The sequence below is a fragment of the Pseudophryne corroboree genome (genome assembly GCF_028390025.1).
Source record: "Pseudophryne corroboree isolate aPseCor3 chromosome 2 unlocalized genomic scaffold, aPseCor3.hap2 SUPER_2_unloc_3, whole genome shotgun sequence".
In the NCBI taxonomy this organism is placed as follows: domain Eukaryota; kingdom Metazoa; phylum Chordata; class Amphibia; order Anura; family Myobatrachidae; genus Pseudophryne; species Pseudophryne corroboree.
Window position 1 is genome coordinate 212,196 of NW_026967490.1, and position 14,064 is coordinate 226,259.

Genomic DNA, 14,064 nt, shown 5'->3' on the forward strand with positions numbered 1-14,064 from the left:
CTGCGATGCTTCATGCTGTAACACTACTTGCTGCGATGCTTCATGATGTAACACTACTTGCTGCGATGCTTCATGCTGTAACACTACTTGCTGCGATGCTTCATGCTGTAACACTACTTGCTGCGATGCTTCATGCTGTAACACTACTTGCTGCGATGCTTCATGCTGTAACACTACTTGCTGCGATGCTTCATGATGTAACACTACTTGCTGCGATGCTTCATGCTGTAACACTACTTGCTGCGATGCTTCATGCTGTAACACTACTTGCTGCGATGCTTCATGCTGTAACACTACTTGCTGCGATGCTTCATGCTGTAACACTGCTTGCTGCGATACTTCATGCTGTAACACTACTTGCTGCGATTCTTCATGCTGTAACACTACTTGCTGCGATGCTTCATGCTGTAACACTACTTGCTGCGATGCTTCATGCTGTAACACTACTTGCTGCGATGCTTCATGCTGTAACACTGCTTGCTGCGATGCTTCATGATGTAACACTACTTGCTGCGATGCTTCATGCTGTAACACTGCTTGCTGCGATGCTTCATGATGTAACACTACTTGCTGCGATGCCTCATGCTGTAACACTACTTGCTGCGATGCCCTCACGCTGTAACACTACTTGCTGCGATGCTTCATGCTGTAACACTACTTGCTGCGATGCTTCATGCTGTAACACTACTTGCTGCGATGCTTCATGCTGTAACACTACTTGCTGCGATGCTTCATGCTGTAACACTACTTGCTGCGATGCTTCATGCTGTAACTACTTGCTGCGATGCCTCATGATGTAACACTACGTGCTGCGATGCCTCATGCTGTAACACTACTTGCTGCGATGCTTCATGCTGTAACACTACTTGCTGCGATGCTTCATGCTGTAACACTACTTGCTGCGATGCTTCATGCTGTAACACTACTTGCTGCGATGCTTCATGATGTAACACTACTTGCTGCGATGCTTCATGATGTAACACTACTTGCTGCGATGCTTCATGCTGTAACACTACTTGCTGCGATGCTTCATGCTGTAACACTACTTGCTGCGATGCTTCATGCTGTAACACTACTTTCTGCGATGCTTTATGCTGTAACACTACTTTCTGCGATGCTTCATGCTGTAACACTGCTTGCTGCGATGCTTCATGATGTAACACTACTTGCTGCGATACTTCATGCTGTAACACTACTTGCTGCGATGCTTCATGCTGTAACACTACTTTCTGCGATGCTTCATGCTGTAACACTACTTGCTGCGATGCTTCATGCTGTAACACTACTTGCTGCGATGCTTCATGCTGTAACACTACTTGCTGCGATGCTTCATGCTGTAACACTACTTGCTGCGATGCTTCATGATGTAACACTACTTGCTGCGATGCTTCATGCTGTAACACTACTTGCTGCGATGCTTCATGCTGTAACACTACTTGCTGCGATGCTTCATGCTGTAACACTACTTGCTGCGATGCTTCATGCTGTAACACTACTTGCTGCGATGCTTCATGATGTAACACTACTTGCTGCGATGCTTCATGCTGTAACACTACTTGCTGCGATGCTTCATGCTGTAACACTACTTGCTGCGATGCTTCATGCTGTAACACTACTTGCTGCGATGCTTCATGCTGTAACACTGCTTGCTGCGATACTTCATGCTGTAACACTACTTGCTGCGATTCTTCATGCTGTAACACTACTTGCTGCGATGCTTCATGCTGTAACACTACTTGCTGCGATGCTTCATGCTGTAACACTACTTGCTGCGATGCTTCATGCTGTAACACTGCTTGCTGCGATGCTTCATGATGTAACACTACTTGCTGCGATGCTTCATGCTGTAACACTGCTTGCTGCGATGCTTCATGATGTAACACTACTTGCTGCGATGCCTCATGCTGTAACACTACTTGCTGCGATGCCCTCACGCTGTAACACTACTTGCTGCGATGCTTCATGATGTAACACTACTTGCTGCGATGCTTCATGCTGTAACACTACTTGCTGCGATGCTTCATGATGTAACACTACTTGCTGCGATACTACATGCTGTAACACTACTTGCTGCGATGCTTCATGCTGTAACACTACTTGCTACGATGCTTCATGATGTAACACTACTTGCTGCGATGCTTCATGCTGTAACACTACTTGCTGCGATGCTTCATGCTGTAACACTACTTGCTGCGATGCTTCATGCTGTAACACTACTTGCTGCGATGCTTCATGCTGTAACACTACTTGCTGCGATGCTTCATGCTGTAACACTACTTGCTGCGATGCTTCATGCTGTAACACTACTTGCTGCAATGCTTCATGCTGTAACACTACTTGCTGCAATGCTTCATGCTGTAACACTACTTGCTGCGATGCTTCATGCTGTAACACTACTTGCTGCGATGCCCTCAGGCTGTAACACTACTTGCTGCGATGCTTCATGCTGTAACACTACTTGCTGCGATGCTTCATGCTGTAACACTACTTGCTGCGATGCTTCATGCTGTAACACTACTTGCTGCGATGCTTCATGCTGTAACACTACTTGCTGCGATGCTTCATGCTGTAACACTACTTGCTGCGATACCCTCACGCTGTAACACTGCTTGCTGCGATGCTTCATGCTGTAACACTACTTGCTGCGATGCTTCATGCTGTAACACTACTTGCTGCGATGCCCTCACGCTGTAACACTGCTTGCTGCGATGCTTCATGCTGTAACACTACTTGCTGCGATGCTTCATGCTGTAACACTACTTGCTGCGATGCTTCATGATGTAACACTACTTGCTGCAATGCTTCATGCTGTAACACTACTTGCTGCAATGCTTCATGCTGTAACACTACTTGCTGCGATGCTTCATGCTGTAACACTACTTGCTGCGATGCTTCATGCTGTAACACTACTTGCTGCGATGCCCTCACGCTGTAACACTGCTTGCTGCGATGCTTCATGCTGTAACACTACTTGCTGCGATGCTTCATGCTGTAACACTACTTGCTGCGATGCCCTCACGCTGTAACACTGCTTGCTGCGATGCTTCATGCTGTAACACTACTTGCTACGATGCTTCATGATGTAACACTGCTTGCTGCGATGCTTCATGCTGTAACACTACTTGCTGCGATGCTTCATGCTGTAACACTACTTGCTGCGATGCCCTCATGATGTAACACTACTTGCTGCGATGCTTCATGATGTAACACTGCTTGCTGCGATGCTTCATGCTGTAACACTACTTGCTGCGATGCTTCATGCTGTAACACTACTTGCTGCAATGCTTCATGCTGTAACACTACTTGCTGCGATGCTTCATGATGTAACACTACTTGCTGCGATGCTTCATGCTGTAACACTACTTGCTGCGATGCCCTCACGCTGTAACACTGCTTGCTGCGATGCTTCATGCTGTAACACTACTTGCTACGATGCTTCATGATGTAACACTGCTTGCTGCGATGCTTCATGCTGTAACACTACTTGCTGCGATGCTTCATGCTGTAACACTACTTGCTGCGATGCCCTCATGATGTAACACTACTTGCTGCGATGCTTCATGATGTAACACTGCTTGCTGCGATGCTTCATGCTGTAACACTACTTGCTGCGATGCTTCATGCTGTAACACTACTTGCTGCAATGCTTCATGCTGTAACACTACTTGCTGCGATGCTTCATGATGTAACACTACTTGCTGCGATGCTTCATGCTGTAACACTACTTGCTGCGATGCCCTCACGCTGTAACACTACTTGCTGCGATGCCCTCACGCTGTAACACTACTTGCTGCGATGCTTCATGCTGTAACACTACTTGCTGCGATGCTTCATGCTGTAACACTACTTGCTGCGATGCTTCATGCTGTAACACTACTTGCTGCGATGCTTCATGCTGTAACACTACTTGCTGCGATGTTTCATGCTGTAACACTACTTGCTGCGATGCTTCATGCTGTAACACTACTTGCTGCGATGCTTCATGCTGTAACACTGCTTGCTGCGATGCCTCATGCTGTAACACTGCTTGCTGCGATGCTTCATGCTGTAACACTACTTGCTGCGATGCTTCATGCTGTAACACTACTTGCTGCGATGCTTCATGATGTAACACTACTTGCTGCGATGCTTCATGCTGTAACACTACTTGCTGCGATGCTTCATGATGTAACACTACTTGCTGCGATGCTTCATGCTGTAACACTACTTGCTGCGATGCTTCATGCTGTAACACTACTTGCTGCGATGCTTCATGCTGTAACACTACTTGCTGCGATGCTTCATGATGTAACACTACTTGCTGCGATGCTTCATGATGTAACACTACTTGCTGCGATGCTTCATGCTGTAACACTACTTGCTGCGATGCTTCATGCTGTAACACTACTTGCTGCGATGCTTCATGCTGTAACACTACTTGCTGCGATGCTTCATGCTGTAACATTACTTGCTGCGATGCTTCATGATGTAACACTACTTGCTGCGATGCTTCACGCTGTAACACTACTTGCTACGATGCTTCATGCTGTAACACTACCTGCTGCGATGCTTCATGCTGTAACACTACTTGCTGCGATGCTTCATGCTGTAACACTACTTGCTGCGATGCTTCATGCTGTAACACTACTTGCTGCGATGCTTCATGCTGTAACACTACTTGCTGCGATGCTTCATGCTGTAACACTACTTGCTGCGATGCTTCATGCTGTAACACTACTTGCTGCGATGCTTCATGATGTAACACTACTTGCTGCGATGCTTCATGCTGTAACACTACTTGCTGCGATGCTTCATGCTGTAACACTACTTGCTACGATGCCTCATGCTGTAACACTGCTTGCTGCGATGCTTCACGCTGTAACACTACTTGCTGCGATACTTCATGCTGTAACACTACTTGCTACGATGCCTCATGCTGTAACACTGCTTGCTGCGATGCTTCACGCTGTAACACTACTTGCTGCGATGCTTCATGCTGTAACACTACTTGCTGCGATGCTTCACGCTGTAACACTACTTGCTGCGATACTTCATGCTGACACTATCCCGGCGTCACAATACCAACAGCCACCATCCTGAACGTCCTGACATCGGTACGTGCTGGCGTCTCTTGCCGTGCGGGGGGGGGGAGGAGGGGGGTTGGTTAAGTTTAGGGTGATGAATGGGATTTAAGGTTAGGGGGAAGAGCACGGAAGCTTAGGGTTATGAACTGGGCAGGGAGGGTTAGTGTGGGGAAAGGGTGAGGGTGCTTACTGGGAGACTGTTGGACTTCTGATGGACAAGATACCAGTGATGACCACCGCCATCCCGTCCATTGGTCATTCATACTGATCCTGACAGGAAGCCTGGATTGGGTGTAAGAGGAGGTAAGTGTTTCTGGGACAGGCTGACTCTGGGTTGAAGCCAGTGATTGGCACACATGGCACTGTGACCCTAGCACCTGGCAGAGGAGAGACGTCCGTGTAAGGCTGAGTAGTAGACTTATGATCTTGTGATTACAATACATTGGAGGTGTTCCCCGCTGTCTGCCCTCCTGGTGCCCTCACTGTTCCCATATTGTCTCACCATGTCCTTCACTCTTTCTCAGGTATTGAAACTCTCTTGTGCTACTTGGAACTTCATCCTTGCCACTGGCTGGAGCTTCTTCACCCCACTCTCTCTATATGTCGTGTGACATGCTACAGCGGTCCTCAGCAGCTCCGCACCCTAGCTCGCAGGTAACAGGGTCTCATGATCCATCTTCACACCTTTATGTGTTTTTATTATTACACCCATGTGTGTTGTGTGTCTTCATTACATATAGGCGTGTCATGCTAGTAATAGCCCTAGCCCTGGTGTACGTCCGTGCCTCTGCTGTATATACTAATGCTAGTAATAGCCCTTCCCCTGGTGTACGTCCGTGCCTCTTCTGTATATACTAATGCTAGTAATAGCCCTTCCCCTGGTGTACGTCCGTGCCTCTGCTGTATATACTAATGCTAGTAATAGCCCTTCCCCTGGTGTACGTCCGTGCCTCTTCTGTATATACTAATGCTAGTAATAGCCCTTCCCCTGGTGTACGTCCGTGCCTCTGCTGTATATATATACTAATGCTAGTAATAGCCCTTCCCCTTGTGTACGTCCGTGCCTCTGCTGTATATACTAATGCTAGTAATAGCCCTTCCCCTGGTGTACGTCCGTGCCTCTGCTGTATATACTAATGCTAGTAATAGCCCATCCCCTGGTGTACGTCCGTGCCTCTGCTGTATATACTAATGCTAGTAATAGCCCTTCCCCTGGTGTACGTCCGTGCCTCTGCTGCATATACTAATGCTAGTAATAGCCCTTCCCCTGGTGTACGTCCGTGCCTCTGCTGCATATACTAATGCTAGTAATAGCCCTTCCCCTGGTGTATGTCCGTGCGTCTGCTGTATATACTTATGCTAGTAATAGCCCTTCACCTGGTGTAGTCCGTGCCTCTGCTGTATATACTAATGCTAGTAATAGCCCTTCCCCTGGTGTACGTCCGTGCCTCTTCTGTATATACTAATGCTAGTAATAGCCCTTCCCCTGGTGTACGTCCGTGCCTCTGCTGTATATACTAATGCTAGTAATAGCCCTTCCCCTGGTGTACGTCCGTGCCTCTGCTGTATATACTAATGCTAGTAATAGCCCTTCCCCTGGTGTACGTCCGTGCCTCTTCTGTATATACTAATGCTAGTAATAGCCCTTCCCCTGGTGTACGTCCGTGCCTCTACTGTATATACTAATGCTAGTAATAGCCCTTCCCCTGGTGTACGTCCGTGCCTCTGCTGTATATACTAATGCTAGTAATAGCCCTTCCCCTGGTGTACGTCCGTGCGTCACTGTATATACTAATGCTAGTAATAGCCCTTCCCCTGGTGTACGTCCGTGCGTCACTGTATATACTAATGCTAGTAATAGCCCTTCCCCTGGTGTACGTCCGTGCCTCTGCTGTATATACTAATGCTAGTAATAGCCCTTCCCCTGGTTTACGTCCGTGCCTCTGCTGTATATACTAATGCTAGTAATAGCCCTTCCCCTGGTATACGTCCGTGCCTCTGCTGTATATACTAATGCTAGTAATAGCCCTTCCCCTGGTGTACGTCCGTGCCTCTGCTGTATATACTAATGCTAGTAATAGCCCTTCCCCTGATGTACGTCCGTGCCTCTGCTGTATATACTAATGCTAGTAATAGCCCTTCCCCAGGTATACGTCCGTGCGTCTGCTGTATATACTAATGCTAGTAATAGCCCTTCCCCTGGTGTACGTCCGTGCGTCACTGTATATACTAATGCTAGTAATAGCCCTTCCCCTGATGTACGTCCGTGCCTCTGCTGTATATACTAATGCTAGTAATAGCCCTTCCCTGGTGTACGTCTGTGCCTCTGCTGTATATACTAATGCTAGTAATAGCCCTTCCCCTGGTGTACGTCCGTGCCTCTGCAGTATATACTAATGCTAGTAATAGTCCTTCCCCTGGTGTACGTCCGTGCCTCTGCTGTATATACTAATGCTAGTAATAGCCCTTCCCCTGGTGTATGTCCGTGCGTCTGCTGTATATACTTATGCTAGTAATAGCCCTTCCCCTGGTGTAGTCCGTGCCTGTGCTGTATATACTAATGCTAGTAATAGCCCTTCCCTGGTGTACGTCCGTGCCTCTGCTGTATATACTAATGCTAGTAATAGCCCTTCCCCTTGTGTACGTCCGTGCCTCTGCTGTATATACTAATGCTAGTAATAGCCCTTCCCCTGGTGTACGTCCGTGCCTCTGCTGTATATACTAATGCTAGTAATAGCCCTTCCCCTGGTGTACGTCCGTGCCTCTGCTGTATATACTTATGCTAGTAATAGCCCTTCACCTGGTGTAGTCCGTGCCTCTGCTGTATATACTAATGCTAGTAATAGCCCTTCCCCTGGTGTACGTCCGTGCCTCTTCTGTATATACTAATGCTAGTAATAGCCCTTCCCCTGGTGTACGTCCGTGCCTCTGCTGTATATACTAATGCTAGTAATAGCCCTTCCCCTGGTGTACGTCCGTGCCTCTGCTGTATATACTAATGCTAGTAATAGCCCTTCCCCTGGTGTACGTCCGTGCCTCTTCTGTATATACTAATGCTAGTAATAGCCCTTCCCCTGGTGTACGTCCGTGCCTCTACTGTATATACTAATGCTAGTAATAGCCCTTCCCCTGGTGTACGTCCGTGCCTCTGCTGTATATACTAATGCTAGTAATAGCCCTTCCCCTGGTGTACGTCCGTGCGTCACTGTATATACTAATGCTAGTAATAGCCCTTCCCCTGGTGTACGTCCGTGCGTCACTGTATATACTAATGCTAGTAATAGCCCTTCCCCTGGTGTACGTCCGTGCCTCTGCTGTATATACTAATGCTAGTAATAGCCCTTCCCCTGGTTTACGTCCGTGCCTCTGCTGTATATACTAATGCTAGTAATAGCCCTTCCCCTGGTATACGTCCGTGCCTCTGCTGTATATACTAATGCTAGTAATAGCCCTTCCCCTGGTGTACGTCCGTGCCTCTGCTGTATATACTAATGCTAGTAATAGCCCTTCCCCTGATGTACGTCCGTGCCTCTGCTGTATATACTAATGCTAGTAATAGCCCTTCCCTTGGTATACGTCCGTGCGTCTGCTGTATATACTAATGCTAGTAATAGCCCTTCCCCTGGTGTACGTCCGTGCGTCACTGTATATACTAATGCTAGTAATATCCCTTCCCCTGATGTACATCCGTGCCTCTGCTGTATATACTAATGCTAGTAATAGCCCTTCCCTGGTGTACGTCTGTGCCTCTGCTGTATATACTAATGCTAGTAATAGCCCTTCCCCTGGTGTACGTCCGTGCCTCTGCAGTATATACTAATGCTAGTAATAGTCCTTCCCCTGGTGTACGTCCGTGCCTCTGCTGTATATACTAATGCTAGTAATAGCCCTTCCCCTGGTGTATGTCCGTGCGTCTGCTGTATATACTTATGCTAGTAATAGCCCTTCCCCTGGTGTAGTCCGTGCCTGTGCTGTATATACTAATGCTAGTAATAGCCCTTCCCTGGTGTACGTCCGTGCCTCTGCTGTATATACTAATGCTAGTAATAGCCCTTCCCCTTGTGTACGTCCGTGCCTCTGCTGTATATACTAATGCTAGTAATAGCCCTTCCCCTGGTGTACGTCCGTGCCTCTGCTGTATATACTAATGCTAGTAATAGCCCTTCCCCTGGTGTACGTCCGTGCCTCTGCTGTATATACTAATGCTAGTAATAGCCCTTCCCCTGGTGTACGTCCGTGCCTCTGCTGTATATACTAATGCTAGTAATATCCCTTCCCTGGTGTACGTCCGTGCCTCTGCTGTATATACTAATGCTAGTAATAGCCCTTCCCCTTGTGTACGTCCGTGCCTCTGCTGTATATACTAATGCTAGTAATAGCCCTTCCCCTGGTGTACGTCCGTGCCTCTGCTGCATATACTAATGCTAGTAATAGCCCTTCCCTGGTGTACGTCCGTGCCTCTGCTGTATATACTAATGCTAGTAATAGCCCTTCCCCTTGTGTACGTCCGTGCCTCTGCTGTATATACTAATGCTAGTAATAGCCCTTCCCCTGGTGTACGTCCGTGCCTCTGCTGTATATACTAATGCTAGTAATAGCCCTTCCCCTGGTGTACGTCCGTGCCTCTGCTGTATATACTAATGCTAGTAATAGCCCTTCCCCTGGTGTACGTCCGTGCCTCTGCTGTATATACTAATGCTAGTAATAGCCCTTCCCTGGTGTACGTCCGTGCCTCTGCTGTATATACTAATGCTAGTAATAGCCCTTCCCCTTGTGTACGTCCGTGCCTCTGCTGTATATACTAATGCTAGTAATAGCCCTTCCCCTGGTGTACGTCCGTGCCTCTGCTGCATATACTAATGCTAGTAATAGCCCTTCCCTGGTGTACGTCCATGCCTCTGCTGTATATACTAATGATATATACACAGATTTGGCGCTCCACAATACACACACACCTACCAAGACTCAGACGGCCGCTCACCGGTTGTGGGCGGGCAGCCACAACAATGAATCAAAAATGTGATAGTGGAAAGAAATGGGAGCGCTGAATGAGTCTAAAGAGTAAATTTATTATTAAGATGAATAAAACAGTGTTTCATTAAACACATTGATATAAATAAAAATGAAAATGCACATACGGAAATTGACCCATTAATGAATTAATAAAAAATTAATTAAAAAATCACATGAATGTACGAAAATGAATATGACTGCAATATAACACCTGAAAAGACATAGATGGAAAAAGTCTTTATAAGCCGTAATGAAAAGGTGCAATGATGCTTGGTGATTTTTCAGCCGTGCGTCCACAGAAAAAAAAATATTGTAAGTAGAAGACTTATAAGAGGTACCTCTATTATGAATCACTGTTGCAAATTTAAGTCTCACCTCTCCTTATACACATGCAAGCCGCATTAGAGTGTTAGAGAAGGCTCAGTTGGGCTGGACAAGCAGTGTCCCAATGTTGGAAGTACGGACACCGGCACTGTGCTAATACCTTTGTTTTAGATGGAAATACTGTGGAAAACCCAATTGCTCCTAAGGTGTATCATCCGATGGAAGAAAGCTTCTTCGTTCTGAGCACTGTACTGAGCTGGGTGTGCAGCGGCTCGATGCATTCAAAGTACAGAGTGTCACGCCGCTGGTAGAATGTCCGTGTACACACAACTCAAAGGTATCAGGGAAATATTGCAGTCAGACTGGATCCTTCACAGGGGTGCTTAAGGCCTAGCCGCAATACACGGACATTCTGGCTGCTTTATTTTTACACTGCAATTTAGATTTCAGTTTGAACACACCCCACCTAAATCTAACTCTCTCTGCACATGTTACATCTGCCCCACCTGCAGTGCACATGGGGGGTAATTACAAGTTGATCGCAGCAGGATTTTTTTTAGCAGTTGGGCAAAACCATGTGCACTGCAGGGGGGCAGATATAACATGTGCAGAGAGAGTTGGATTTTGGTGGGTTATTTTGTTTCTGTGCAGGGTAAATACTGGCTGCTTTATTTTTACACTGCAATTTAGATTGCAGATTTAACTCACCACACCCAAATTTAACACTCTCTGCACATGTTATATCTGCCTCCCCTGCAGTGCACATGGTTTTGTCCAACTGCTAACAAATTTGCTGCACCAATCAGGTCTGAATTACCCCCACAGTCGGTACACATGAACAGTGTGACTCAGATGCTACTACTGCTCGCACTCAGTCGGTACACATGAACGGTGTGACTCAGACGCTGCTGCTACTACTCGCGCACAGTCGGTACTCATGAGCAGTGTGACTCAGACGCTGCTACTACTCGCACACAGTTGGTACACATGAACGGTGTGACACAGACGCTGCTGCTACTACTCGCGCACAGTCGGTACTCATGAACAGTGTGACTCAGACGCTGCTACTACTCGCACACAGTCGGTATACATGAACGGTGTGACTCAGACGCTGCTACTACAAGCACACAGTCGATACACATGAACGGTGTGACTCAGTCGCTCTACTACAAGCACACAGTCTGTACACATGAACGGTGTGACTCAGACGCTACTACGACTCGGACACAGTCAGTACACATGAACAGTGTGACTCAGATGCTACTATGATCGGACACAGTTGGTACACATGAACAGTGTGATTCAGACGCTGCTACTACTCGCGCACAGTCGGTACTCATGAACGGTGTGACTCAGACGCTACTACGACTCGGACACAGTCTGTACACATGAACGGTGTGACTCAGATGCTACTACGACGCTGACACAGTCGGTACACATGAACGGTGTGACTCAGACGCTACTACGACTCGGACACAGTCGGTACACATGAACAGTGTGACTCCACATGCTACTACGACTCGGACACAGTCGGTACACATGAACAGTGTGACTCCACATGCTACTACTACTCGCACACAGTCGGTACACATGAACAGTGTGACTCAGATGCTACTACTACTCGCACACAGTCAGTACACATTAACGGTGTGACTCAGACGCTGCTACTACTTGCACACAGTCGGTACACATGAACGGTGTGACTCAGTCGCTCTACTACAAGCACACAGTCTGTACACATGAACAGTGTGACTCAGGTGCTACTACAATGCTGACACAGTCGGTACACATCAACGGTGTGACTCAGTCGCTGCTACTACAAGCACACAGTCTGTACACATGAACAGTGTGACTCAGATGCTACTATAACTCGGATACAGTCGGTACACATGAACCGTGTGACTCAGACGCTGCTACGACTCGGACACAGTCGGTACACATGAACGGTGTGACTCAGATGCTACTACGACTCGGACACAGTCGGTACACATGAACGGTGGGACTCAGATGCTGTTACGACGCTGACACAGTCGGTACACATGAACGGTGTGACTCAGACGCTGCTACTACTCGCACACAGTCGGTACACATGAACGGTGTGACTCAGATGCTGCTACTACTCGCACACAGTCGGTACCCATGAACGGTGTGACTCAGACGCTGCTACTACTCGCACAGTCTGTATACATGAACGGTGTGACTCAGACGCTGCTATTACAAGCACACAGTCGGTACACATGAACGGTGTGACTCAGACGCATGTGCAGTAAAAAGATAAAACGCTAAGTTGTCTCCAGCACTGACGTAGAGTGCAGCCATATTCAGGCCCCGTTTCTCACCCTTTCCCCTTCTGCCATATCCTGCCGAGTATCAGTCTTGTCTTGATGTCTTCTTGTGGGCAGCTGAGATGGACAAGGGGAGAAGCTACAGGACACATTGGTGGGTGTGATAAGTCATGTTGAAGCTGACCAGATGACATTTATCATGTAGACAGTGATGAAGTGTAGGCATGTTAAAACACTGATGTGCCATCCCTAGTGGCCCAGGGGTCACTTACCTGCTCCGGATGGCTGCAGTGGCTTCTGGGTCCCCGTTCCCTTACCCTCTATTGCCTAACCCTGTTTCTCTGACGTCCTAGTGGATGCTGGGAACTCCGTAAGGACCATGGGGAATAGCGGCTCCGCAGGAGACTGGGCACAACTAAAGAAAGCTTTAGGACTACCTGGTGTGCACTGGCTCCTCCCACTATGACTCTCCTCCAGACCTCAGTTAGATTTTTGTGCCCGGCCGAGCTGGAGGCACACTAGGGGCTCTCCTGAGCTCCAAGAAAGAAAGTATATTTTAGGTTTTTTATTTTACAGTGAGACCTGCTGGCAACAGGCTCACTGCATCGAGGGACTAAGGGGAGAAGAAGCGAACCTGCCTGCTTGCAGCTAGCTTGGGCTTCTTAGGCTACTGGACACCATTAGCTCCAGAGGGATCGACCGCATGGACTCGGACACAGTCAGTACACATGAACAGTGTGACTCAGATGCTACTATGATCGGACACAGTTGGTACACATGAACAGTGTGATTCAGACGCTGCTACTACTCGCACACAGTCGGGATGCACGAACGGTGTGACTCAGATGCTGCTACTACTCCCACACAGTCGGTACACATGAACGGTGTGACTCAGATGCTGCTACTACTCCCACACAGTCTGTACACATGAACGGTGTGACTCAGACGCTGCTACTACAAGCACACAGTCGGTACACATGAACAGTGTGTCTCAGACGCTGCTACTACTCGCACACAGTCGGTACACATGAACGGTGTGACTCAGACGCTACTACGACTCGGACACAGTCAGTACACATGAACAGTGTGATTCAGACGCTGCTACTACTCGCGCACAGTCGGTACTCATGAACGCTGTGACTCAGACGCTGCTACTACTCGCACACAGTCAGTACACATGAACGGTGTGACTCAGATGCTACTACGACGCTGACACAATCGGTACACATGAACGGTGTGACTCAGATGCTGCTACTACTCCCACACAGTCGGTACACATGAACGGTGTGACTCAGATGCTACTACGACTCGGACACAGTTGGTACACATGAACGGTGTGACTCAGATGCTGCTACTACTCGCACACAGTCGGTACCCAT

General features: G+C 47.8%; 1 protein-coding gene across 1 annotated transcript in view; it reads left to right on the top strand.

The window, feature by feature from the left end:
• Positions 1-14,064, top strand: part of RECQL4 (RecQ like helicase 4) — a gene marked incomplete at its 5' end in the record, with an annotated part of 264,498 nt that overhangs the window by 209,667 nt on the left and 40,767 nt on the right. The window contains one exon of the mRNA XM_063948748.1: positions 5,588-5,717. Within this exon, the coding sequence (XP_063804818.1) occupies positions 5,588-5,717 (130 nt within the window). The remainder of the gene's footprint in view (positions 1-5,587; positions 5,718-14,064) is intronic.